This window comes from Octodon degus, unplaced genomic scaffold, assembly GCF_000260255.1.
Source record: "Octodon degus isolate 3935 unplaced genomic scaffold, OctDeg1.0 scaffold00255, whole genome shotgun sequence".
Taxonomy (NCBI): domain Eukaryota; kingdom Metazoa; phylum Chordata; class Mammalia; order Rodentia; family Octodontidae; genus Octodon; species Octodon degus.
The window spans coordinates 740,029-752,014 of NW_004524831.1; the positions used below are offsets into that span (position 1 = coordinate 740,029).

Genomic DNA, 11,986 nt, shown 5'->3' on the forward strand with positions numbered 1-11,986 from the left:
GAAGAAGGAGAAGGAGAAGGAGAAGGAGAAGGAGAAGGAGAAGGAGAAGGAGAAGGAGAAGGAGAAGGAGAAGGAGAAGGAGAAGGAGAAGGAGGAGAAGGTTATTTTAAATCCACAGAGCCATGTGTAACAGGCGGCCGGGCTGCCCACTCGGGATAAATTCTGGCAATCAAGGAGCGATTCCCGTTTACTCTTTTAGTTCCAGATCTCATTGCTCCACGTTGTGAGATTATGTGTCGTTTACGCTGTAACGTCAATGACAGGTGTCACAAAAATAATTAAATGAGAATCGTTTCCCTTTTGAGGATGGAACCCAGGCATGCCTGCAAATCACTGCACTCCTCAACCTGGTGGAAATACCAGTGTGCCTGGGGTTGTCCAAGAAGGCATTATGGGCTTAGGGTGTCACAGTGGAGACAGTACGCTGGGCAACCAGCAGCGTCCCTGCCCGAGAAAGGAGAAAAGGGACAGGGGGCAAGCCTGGGCCGAACTCTTTAAGACTTCAATGTCCGTAACGAATCAGGGACAGTTCAATGCCAGAGCTGGTTCGGGCCACTTCCTTCCACAACTCACACAATGCCATCCCATTCCCAGCTCCCATCCCAGAAAGTTACCACCGAGTGGCCAGAGGGTCTCTGAGGATCCATTTCAGCTCGCAGTAAAAGGAGGTCCCAGAAACATTCTGTCTAGTCAGCTGCGGACTCCCAGCACCGAACTCACGTTGAGCACTTCCGTAAGAGAACGGAGGAAGAGCCCGCCTCCCTTGACCCACCTGATTGGGTAGTTCAGCCAGCCCGCACCTTTGATTGGCTCCTGGGCCTGTCTCCTAACACGTCACTCTCATCTAGCATGACTTATGCTTGCAATCAAGAACTCTGCTCCCTAATATTCAGAGCTGTGGTGTATTTAAAGGACTGAGCATGCTCTCCGCAAGATTAATCAGCAGTGTGTGCTCACAAGGTTACTCGAGGAATGTCCTAAGGAAAAGCCAATCACTTGAAGACCGTTATTACAAGTCCGGGTCAGCTCAGGACAAATTGGAATGGGTGGAGCCTGCCACTGGGAAAGAGGCCATAGGCTTTATTACTAGGATTTTTCTTTTTCTTTTTTTCTTCTGCTTTTTTTTTTGTTAGGGTCTTGAGGAACCGGGGATTGAACTCAGGTCCTTGCCCTTGCCAGGGAAGCGCTTATTCTACTGAGCCATCTCCTCGCCCCCTCCCTTCTTTTTTAAGATTTTCACATAAGCTGTCTACTTAAGTTTTCATTCAACTTAATTTCTGTATACGCAACAAGAGGAATACATTGTTGTGTAAATGGCAACAGATTTCTGCTGAAGAGTTAAAGATGACAGAAAAGCGAGTGTGGTGGCACATGCCTGTAACCACAGCACTGCAGAGGCTGAGGTTGTGAGTTCAGGACCAACCTGGGCTGCATAGTGAGTTCAAGACCAGCCTAAACTCCATAGCGAGACCCTATTTCAAAAAAAAAAAAAAAAAAAAGGAAAGAGAATGAAAACATTCTGACTCCTTTCACAAGCATCAAACTTTGTCATAAAAAGTAACTAAATTCCGAAGACCATCATAGTCAAGCATGAGGTCCATAATGATTACTGAAACAGAGACCCACACTTGATTACTTCCTGGTAATAAGTTTTGAATACAAAAAGACTTTAGACTAAGTAAAAAATATTCTTGCTTCGTGTATATATTTCTACTCTGGGGTCACTCTTTTACTGCATTATCCCATTTTCTTAATTGTTAACACAACCTTGAATCTAAGGTACCTTTTAACCAACGCATAAATTTCAGATGTAAGACGCAACAGGAAGAAACTGAATGAAGCTCACATAGGAATTTGTAGGTTAGCAATTGGACAAGTGTTGGGATCTTGGGGTGATACAGGGAGAAAAACTGGTCTCAGGTGGGTGACCTCCAAACAATATAGGGAACCTCCAAATGGCAGGGAAAAACCGTCTCTGGACCTGACCTGCATGAGTTCGTATTCTCTAAAACTGAAGAATGAATTTCAGGAACAAACAGAGGTTATGAGTAGAATATATCTATTGAGAGAAAGAAAGCTCCTGTCCTGAGAAAGAGGGACAGAAGAAAGGACCCCGAGCGGGTAGTTTCTGCCGCCTCCCCCCCCAGGAAGTTGTCTCTTGCAGGGACTTTTATAGAGGAAAACCGTGTGGTGAGGCCGGTCTAAGGTGGTGGAGAAGACATGGGAACTTGTTTAGTTGGGCATGAGGTGGGACCAAACTATGGTCAACCAGTGACATTTACAAGAAGCATTGCTCAGATAAAATTGATTAAATCCCAGGCCAGGGAGATGGCTCAATGGAATAAGTGCTTCCCTGGCAAGCACAAGGGCCTGAGTTCAATCCCTGATTCCAAAAAGAAAAAATAAATTAATAATAATAATAATAATAATAATAATAATAATTTTTGATTAAATCCAGTATCAAATGGGAAAGTAAGTCACATAGCAAGCGGGGGACAAATATGGAACAGGGTCTCTTCCTGTTGGTGGTTGGACTAGTGACTCATTTGGGCTCATTAAAGTTGATTGATACTATTTAGGATATGAATCCCTAATGCCCATCCCTAGGGAAGTATGCAGCTGTGCTTCCTCTTTTTGTCTTGGTCTTGAGGTGTGGCCCATATGGGAGTGTCTCTCTCTGCTAAATTGCAAAGTTACCTTGTCTTCCATCTTGTTTCCTTGAGAGCCTGGCCGGCTAACTGCCCATAATATTTCCATCTAACTCGGTGCCTGCAACAGGGGCTTGGCACCAATTCCAGAGAAAGGGCTTTTTGACACTTAATGAAAGCAGCCAGGAACAAAGGTCCTCAGTTATCTGGGTCTGGACCCACTTCCTTCCTGATGAGTTAGAATTATTGCAGGCAGTCAGACAGGGCTAAGCCCGCAAGGAGATGGCATGGAAGACAAGATACCTCGCTGCTGCAGGAGAGACAGGCGCTCCACTCAGGCCAGACCTCCAGACAAAAGATTGAACAAATGCAACCACATATCTCCCTCGGGATAGCCATCAGGGATTGATATTCGAAATACATATCAATCACTTTGAAAGAGCCAGGAAGAGTCTTACCCAACTGTCTAGAGGAAAAGCCTTTGTTTTGTATCCATTCCACTTGCTACAGGACTTGCTTTCCCATTTGATCACAATTTAATCAATGTTACCTAAGCAGTTGTTATCTTCTTTTTTTTTTTTTTTTTTTTCTTCATTTGTGTATTTGGTACAGAATCTCACTACACAGCTCAAACTTGGACTCCTAGAGATCCTCCTGTTTTCGGCCTCCACAGTGCTGGGGTTACAGGAGTGCACCACCAGGCCCAAACTCAATCACACCGAACTCAGTGCACCCTAGGGGCAGGCTGGCTCATATACAGGAGCAGGGATGAACCCTGGTCCCTGTGCTTGCCAAAGCAGGAGCTTACCCTCTGAGCTAACTCACCAGCCCTTTTCCTAAGCAATTGTACTTGTAATCTTTTTTTTTTTTTCAAATTTTTTTATTTGTGTGTGTGTGTGTGTGTGTGTGTGTGTGTGTGTGGCCAGCTCAGCCCACCAGGAGGCGGGGCTGGCTGGCATGTGGTGCTGAGGGATTGAATCGCGGTCCCTGTGATTTGCTAAGCTTGTTCTAAGTAGGTGCTTTAGACCACTGAGCCATCTCACCAGCCCCAAAGGGGCGCTTTATGTTATTTTATTTTATTTTTTAATTATTTTTTTTTTTTTTTGGCAGAACCAGGGATTGAACTCAGATCCTTGTGCTTGCCAGAGAAGTGCTTATTCCACTGAGCCATCTCCCCAGCCCCTGTACTTGTAATCTTATTGGTTGGCCATAGTTTTGTCCCACCTCAAGTGCGAGTTACCATGTTTTCCACCTTAGACCCTCATCTCATTGTTTTGTTCTAGGAAACTTCCTAGAAAAAGCCAATTCCTGGGCAACTCCCTCGGACTCCCTTGTCTCCCTCACTTGGACGGAAGCTTTCTTTCCCCCAATCAGTATATTCTGCTTTTAACCACCATGTCCCTATAATTCATTCTTTGGCTTTAGAGAAGTAGAACTCACCTCACGTCCCTTTAAGATGGAAGTTTCACTCCCTTATATCACTTTCTGAAGCTCAGACCACGGAGGAAATGTGGGACAGAGCACAGGAGCTGACCTAATAGTGGTAAAGAAGTAGAGTGAGACAGGAGGGGGCTACATCCAAGGGGCAGAGCCCAAAGACAAACTGTGTGTCTGTGCTATGTACGGGGATCCCACAACCCCACCAGGAGGCCTCCCCATTCCTTCCCTACACAGCCCTTCTCTGTGTCATGGAGCCACTTATCCCCTCTATGCCTCTAAAGTTCAAATCCACTCCAACTCCTCAGGGTTGATTCTGTCTCCATGAACACTGAACTCACTCCCTGTGTCTTGTACAAAGGCACATCCTAGAGTCCCACGGTGCAGCTGCAGCAGGACTGGTCTCTGGAGCTGAAGGCTTTGCATTGAGCTCAAAGATCGCAGTAAGCAACACCTCGAGCATCTGTGTTTCATTCCAACTCTAGAAATTGGTCAAGAGTAACAAGTAGGGGGCCAGGGATACAGCTCAGTGACTCAATTTTTGCCAGGCAAGTGCAAGATCCTCTTTGCAGGCACTTTAATCCACTGAGCTACTCATATTTATTGTTTTCCTCTGACACTTACATATCCTTGTTATAATGTGAACAAATTAAATTCTCACATATACACTTAGTGTTTTCCAGTAGCTTGTGATTTGCCTTTGCATTACATTCTCGTAGTTTTTTTTAAGTTGCAGTAGTTGTGTTTCAAGGCTGTTCATGTTTGGGTGTGTACTGTGTTTTCCTGTAAATTTTGAGATTCATTGTACATTATAAGTTGGAACCGAAAGAAATGACCAGAAGACCCGATGAATATAGCCTCAGAGGTCTCCCTGAGATCAGTCTCTTTCTGTGTGAGCTCAGAGCCACAGACACATCTCACATTTATTGAGGACTAAAAGCAGGCTAAGGAATGTGCAGAACTACTTTTCTGGAACACAAACTACTCTCTCTGCTGCCTTTAAGCATTTACCTAACTCTAAGTTTACACAGTGCTCGCTGACGACATCCCAAGCAAGGGATCAAAGACCAGACAGGGCGCCAGCAGGAGAAGCTGTTATCTGCAGCTCTGAATCCCAGCTTGCCTGAATTTACAAGTGAGATTACAGTTCTGCTTGGGCTCTGTTTATTGCTCTTTGCTCCCTCGGGACATCAGGCTTCAGTCTCATATCTATATATTTTTTATATCTATATTTCTATAAGGATTTTTTGCATTTCAGTGAAATACGACTAGGATGTATCTTTATAGATCCCATGCATATATAGATGGCCTTGGTTTTTGTTGTAGTCTCAACTTTATCTTTCATTTTGGTCCCCAGGATGTTGGAGGTGTTGGGGCCTTTGGGGGGGGCTCCATGTCAGGAACGGGGTGCCTCGTAAGGGTACATTAGGACCAGAGCCAGAAACTAATTATCAGTTTTATAGTGCCCTATAAAGCTGAGCTAAAGGAAAATGCTCATGTTTTAGATTTGCTTAATTCAGACACTGATTACAGCAACATGTAGCTGACAAAAATAGTGTGCATATAGAATTATTAAATTTTCACTCAGAAACACAATACATCTTTCAAACCCTTTGGTTATTTTTCAGAACACTTGACCAATTCTTTATTGTATGAATATATGAATACTTCATTCATAATTTTTCCCAAAAATTTTCTAGTAATATTTATGATATTTTTGTTCATACATATGAAGTATTTTTAAATTGGCTTGCAGAAGATTTATGGATTTTTGCTAAGTTATATTTATCTTCTTTGTTTTCCTGAATTAATTTAGAAATGTCATTTTTTTGTTGTTGTAGGTTTTAGTTTTTTCTTTTTTTCTTTTTTTCTTTTTTCTTTGGCAGAACTAGGGATTGAACTCAGGCCCTTGGGCTTGCCAGGGAAGCGCTTATTCCACTGAGCCATCTCCCCACCCTGGCTTTAGTATTTTCAATATCAACAAATCTGTCTTCTGAACCTGGGAAAATTTGCCTTTTCCTATGTAATTTGTGTGCCTTTCCTTGTGTTTGCTTTGGCACCATATATAGTAAGCTGGAGTGTACTTTCTCTTTCTTCCTCTGGCTAGAACTTTTACTATTATGTTGAATATAAGTCAAGAGACTAAACAAAAAAAGGGAATACAAAGGAAGGACCATTTTGTATCTGTATATGCAGAATAGTTAGCATAGATATACAGCTACTTTCTCTTAATTCAATGAGAAGAAAGGTTTGTACTAATAGTGTTCAGACAGGATATCCTGTCTGCATCTTATACTATGGATAACCACTAAGAAGATAACAATGTACAATGTATTAATTATTGAAACTGTCCTATTAATCAGTTTTGAAACTGTCTCATTGATATTTGTTTCTCAATAAAATAAATTTTAAAAAAAGATTATAAGTCAAGAGAATGTAGCTACTTGCATACAGTGTTCTAATTTTTATTTTTATTTATTTATTTATTTTGCAGTACTGGGGATTGAACTCAGGATCTTGCACTTGCCAGGCAAGCGCTTATTGTACTGAGCTATCTCCCCGACCCTGTTCTGAATTTTAGAGAAAAAAATTTTTCCCCATTTCAAATGATATCTGTGTGGTGTTCACATATATTCTTTAGTTTCTGAAGTACTCTCCTATATCAAATTTTTATAGATGTTTTTAAAGTCAAGTTAATTCATTCAGAATGCTTTTTCTGTATCTATTGAGAAAACTAGGGCTGGGGAGATAGCATGCTCGTCTTAGTGCCCGCCTGGCAAGTGCAAGGACCTGAGCTCAATCCCCAGTACCTCATGCTGTGCCAGCCACCAAAACCAGGCATGGTAGCACACACCTGTAATCCCAGAACTGGGGAGGCTGAGACAGGAGGATCACTATGAGTTAAAGCTAAATAGCAAGACCTTTAACAAACAAATAGATAAATGATTTTTTAAAAATTTAAAAAATAGGCTGCTATCATAGCTCAGCACAAAAACACCTGCTTTCGCATGCACAGAGAAGAGGGTTTGATTCCCAGTCCTGCATGCTGTGCTGGCCTCGCCTCTGGGGCATGCTGAGCTAGTGATAGAGTCCAGGGCTGATGGAGCACACCGGTACTCCTAGTGCTTGGGACACTGAAAACAGGAGGATCAGCATGAGTCCGATCTGGGTAGTGAGACCCTGTACCAAATACACAAATGAAAAATAAATAAATAAAGAAAATTTTAAAAAATGATAAATGTGGGGGCCAGGGAGATGGCTCAGTGAAATAAGCGCTTCCCTGGCAAGCGCAAAGGTCCAAGTTCAATGCCCGGTTCTGCAAAAAAAAAAAAAAAAAAAAAAGATAAATGTTTATCTTTCATTACCTTGACATGCTGTATCATGTTTATTGATTTTGCTATAACGAACTTCTTCCCTAGCTGGGTGTACCCAGCGTGGTAATGGTGAATGTTATTTTCAGTAAGCTTGGTAATTTCATGATATAGTCATGTGGTGAGAAGTTTTCCATTCATACTCATCAAAATATTGACTTATTTTGTTGTAGTAACTTTGTCAAGTTTTGGGACTAGGGTCTTGCTGCTGTCAAAATCAGTTTGGCAGAGTACGCTTTTCGTCATGCTGAAAATTTGAATATGCAGATGTTTTTACCCTGATGCAAACACTGAACATTGCATACATGTACAGAATATAAAGAAAGCATTCAGTAGATACATTTTAATACATTTGTTAAAATGTTTTTATCTAAAGTTAACATATATTTCATTACAAATATATCCTTTTTTTTTTTTTTTTTTTGACCCAGGTATAAAACCTCTGGGTATCTTCCTGTTATGGCTTGTGTCTAGCTGTCCCCCCACAGCCTCATGCAGTTATGGGCAGGACTTCCAGAGTGTGTGATTAATTCATGATCCAGGGCTGGGATTATGGGTGTGAGTGCTGCTGGGATTATGGGTGGGATCACCAGGCCTGAGGCAGATATCCTGAATGCAACATAAGGGAGACAGACTTACTCTCTATTGCCATTGTTGCTTCTACTCCCCACTTTTGCTCTTGTTGTTTTGCTATTTTCCAACTTCATGAATGGCTGTCCTCTGCCATGTGCTACTTTAACTTGGAACCAGCAGAGTATGGACTGAAACCTCCACAAACTGTCTTTCTTTTTTTTGTTTTGCGAAACTGGGGGATTGAACTCAGGCCCTTGCGCTTGCGCTTGCCAAGGAAGCGCTTATTCCACTGGGCCATCTACCCAGCCCCTGTCTTTCCTTCCTTAATTTTGAGTATTGCATATCTTGCCCCAGCAAAGAGGAAAAAGTTACCAAGACACTTCCCGAGGGCACAACAGATGTCACATTAGAGTAGCACACTCATAATTTTGCCTATAACAACAAACTCTTGATAGCTCAAGCATGAAAGTAGATCAATGGACAAAACCAACTGGGGGGGGGGGGGGAACAGGGAGATGGATCAGTGGAATGAAGCACTTCCCTGGCAAGCGTAAGGGCCTGAGTTCAATCCCGTCCTGCCAAAAACAAACAAACAAAAAAACCCACAACTGGGTAGAAAAGCACAACGAAGTTTTGTGTATACAGCCATATGTAAAATATTCAGTCATTTATAAGAATTTGATGGATCTTGAAACCATAATACTAGTTGAAGTAAATCAACACAGAAATTAAAAATAGCATTGTTTCTCTAATGTCAGAACACTAGAGACATGGTGGCATAAATCTATAATCTAAGCACTCAGAAGGCTGAGCTAGGATTACTGTGAGTCTGAGGTCTGCCTGAGTTACACAGTGAGTTTAAGCCATGTTTGTACTACATTAATACACAGTGAGACTAATATATTTATGAGAGTAGTAATATATAAATAATTTAAACAGCTATGTAGAAGTACATGTTAAGAACATTGGAAGCAGAAGTTGATTTGGTCATCAGAGATGGAGCGACTGTACTAAAAATTGTGATTCATTTATAGGTGCAGAATCCAACGACAAAGGAGAATCAGGGAAGCACAACTCCACCAAGAAGAAAACAAGCTGCAGTGACAGTCCCCAGAACGAAGATCTGGTAACTGCCTGACAAGAAAAATTCAACAATGCCTTTGAGGCAACAGAGGAACCGAGGGTACAAGGAAACCTCTTTCCACGTGCACAAACTCTGGATGTGAGCTTGATAAGCTGATGAAGTTCAAACAGAACATGGTAAGACACAGGTCCAGGGGAATTGATGGACAGTTTGAGTTCTGCATAAAGGTAAAGTTGAAGCAGGGAAAGGACTGAATGTTGGGGTTCTCACTGCTAGTCGAGCCACAGACAAGAGTGCCCCAGGGGTAAAGCAACAGAGGACAGGTCAAAGGCTTTAGAGACTTCCTCAGGAAGCCCTAGGTTCTACAGACAACAACTAGTCCCCTGTATCCATGTCAGAGCACCTTGCTCCACACTTACATTGACAGCTCGGGTGTTTCTAGGTCTATACAATTCCTAAGTCTGTGTGACAGTCGGAGGAAGTTACACAGCAAGAGAGGCTGAAACTCTTGGGCTGTGGCTCAGCAGATGACACTGGGTCTGAAGCATAAAGGCCAGCAGGATAGCTCAGTGAACTAAGTGCCTGCTTAGGCAAGTGCAGGGCCTCGGTTCAACGCCTGGCACAACATGCTACTCTGGCCCTTCCCCCGGGTGCACTGAGCTGCCTGTAATCCCATCGCTGGGAAGGCTAAAAACAGAAGGATTACTAGAAGGGAAAAAAAAAAGTGGATGGATGGATGGATGGATGGATGGATGGATGGATGGATGGAAATAGATTATAGATTATTATTTTAGACTCTGCTGTTCTGGTTTGTCCTGTTTTCTCTCTCCTGCTCTGACTGTCCTACTTTCTCTCTCCAGCTTACCTATGCATGGATCATAAAGCTTTTCTGCCTCAATGACTGGATATCAAAGACCTAGCCGCTAAGATCTGAAAAACAAGAAAAATGATCCCTTATCTGGTTCTGAGGAGCAAACTGACAGATTCTGTACTGGGGTGATGCCTAGTGTGCCGTTTTCGTCTTGGGGATCATTGCATTCAAACTGAGCCTGGTCCTGTCATTTCAGAAGGGCCACATTTGTAACTATACTAGGTGGAAGTTACCAGCTTCTTCCTGTTTTGTTTTTTTTCTTTTTTGTGTTTTAGGGAAGAATCTACATGGTGTTCAGGGTCTCACTGCTAGATCAGACTCATAGTGATCTGCCCGTTCACAGCCTCTCAAGAGCTGAGATTACAGGCATGTGCCACAATGCCCAGTCTCAATTGTCATCTCAGTGCGTCCTGGGGGGAGGGGCACATAGCAGGTCTGGGGATCAAACTCTCACACCACCACCCCTATCTCCCCACCCTCTACCCCCCTACCCAGCACTTTAATCTGCTGAGCTATTTGGCTGGCCCATCTTCTTCCTGTTAATAGAACCAAAACTTTATTCACTTGGATATAATTCCTGATCTCAGAAGATGGCTGCATAGGGCTGGAGAGATGGCTTAGTGGTCTAAAGCACCTACTTGAAACAAGCTTGGCAAAGCACAAGGACCACGGTTCAATCCTCCAGCACCACATGCCAGCCAGCCCCGCCCCCTGGTGGGCTGAGCTGGCCACACACACACACACAATAAATAAATGTAATAAATAAATGTAATAAATAAATGTAATAAATAAAAATAAATAAATATTAAAAAAAAAAAAAGAAGATGGCTGCATAAAGCAGGTCAGCCCCTACCCCACCCGCCAAGGACTGAGGGTGTGACATCCCTTTGAGCAGCGTGGGATGAGTCAGTTGGTTTCACTGCCTTATCAGGAAAGCAGGCCCTATTTACCATTCCAAGGAGTAAAGCTAAGAGTACAAAAGCACTGAACTAATCTCCACTGCTTTCATACACATTTGGAGTCAGAGTCTCATTGAGTTGCAGGGGTTGCTTCCCTGGTGGTTTCCTCTGTATTATCAGAACAGCAAGGTTTTCTGTTTATGGCCAAATGATGGTAAATACAATGAAGTACCATTTACCATCAGGTAAAGGTACCAAGATGAAGTACCTTGCATTTTGCACATTCCATCACTGCCTGGAATGGGAAGAGCTATTCACACTGTGTATTTTCCTGGTCATGGAAAGAAGCGGATATGAGCTGCAGTGAAGTTAGCCACATGCTCTGAAGCATGTATTCTGCAGTGTATTACATTCTAGCAACTACATCACATAGTTCAGATTTCAGAAGACACAGTTTTAGATACCACTAACTGGTGAGTCATATGTGTGTCTAAACAAAAACCCCAATGCACTGTATTTACTTATGGCACTTACATTTTCACTTTACAACAGATTGCTCACCATGTCACACCATGAGAAACTGAGCATTGTCTGCATTCAAAGTATACAGTATTTCAGGGGCCGGGGAGATGGCTCAGTAGAATAAGTGCTTGCCTGGCAAGCACAAGGGCCTGAGTTCAATCCCTGGTTCCGCCAAAAAAAAAAAAAAAAAGAAATACCAAAGTATACAATATTTCATTCTTAGAATGAAATGCAAAGTACAGCTCAAGGAGACAAAATCAGACTCATGCTCACAGCTTGGATAGGTCTAAGTGTTTAAAGATTTGCCACATTTCTCAAGGATCAAACATTTGTCCCACTGGAGTTTGAAAAAATTTGTAAAAATTTATCCCTAAAATTGGTGAAACATGACGTGAGCCATAAATTTTGCATTTTGTTTTACTTAACTTTCTTCGCATTTGTGATATTATATAATCTTTTTAGTTAAACCAAAAATGATGACCAAAATCAATAGCATTGAGACCCAGTCCTAGCCCAGGTCCGGTGAGTGTGCGGAGTTTCCTGCTACCCTGCGCTGGCGGGACCAGTCCCAGCCCAGGAGG

The 11,986-nt window shown here is 42.6% G+C and overlaps 1 protein-coding gene across 1 annotated transcript in view; it reads right to left on the reverse strand.

Moving 5' to 3' along the window:
• LOC111814008 (zinc finger protein 878-like) overlaps window positions 1–730 on the reverse strand; it is a 12,460-nt gene extending 11,730 nt beyond the window's left edge. The window contains exon 1 of the mRNA XM_023706421.1: window positions 615–730. Within this exon, the coding sequence (XP_023562189.1) occupies window positions 615–647 (33 nt within the window). The 5' untranslated portion in view covers window positions 648–730. The remainder of the gene's footprint in view (window positions 1–614) is intronic.
• Window positions 731–11,986: the final 11,256 nt, after the last annotated feature.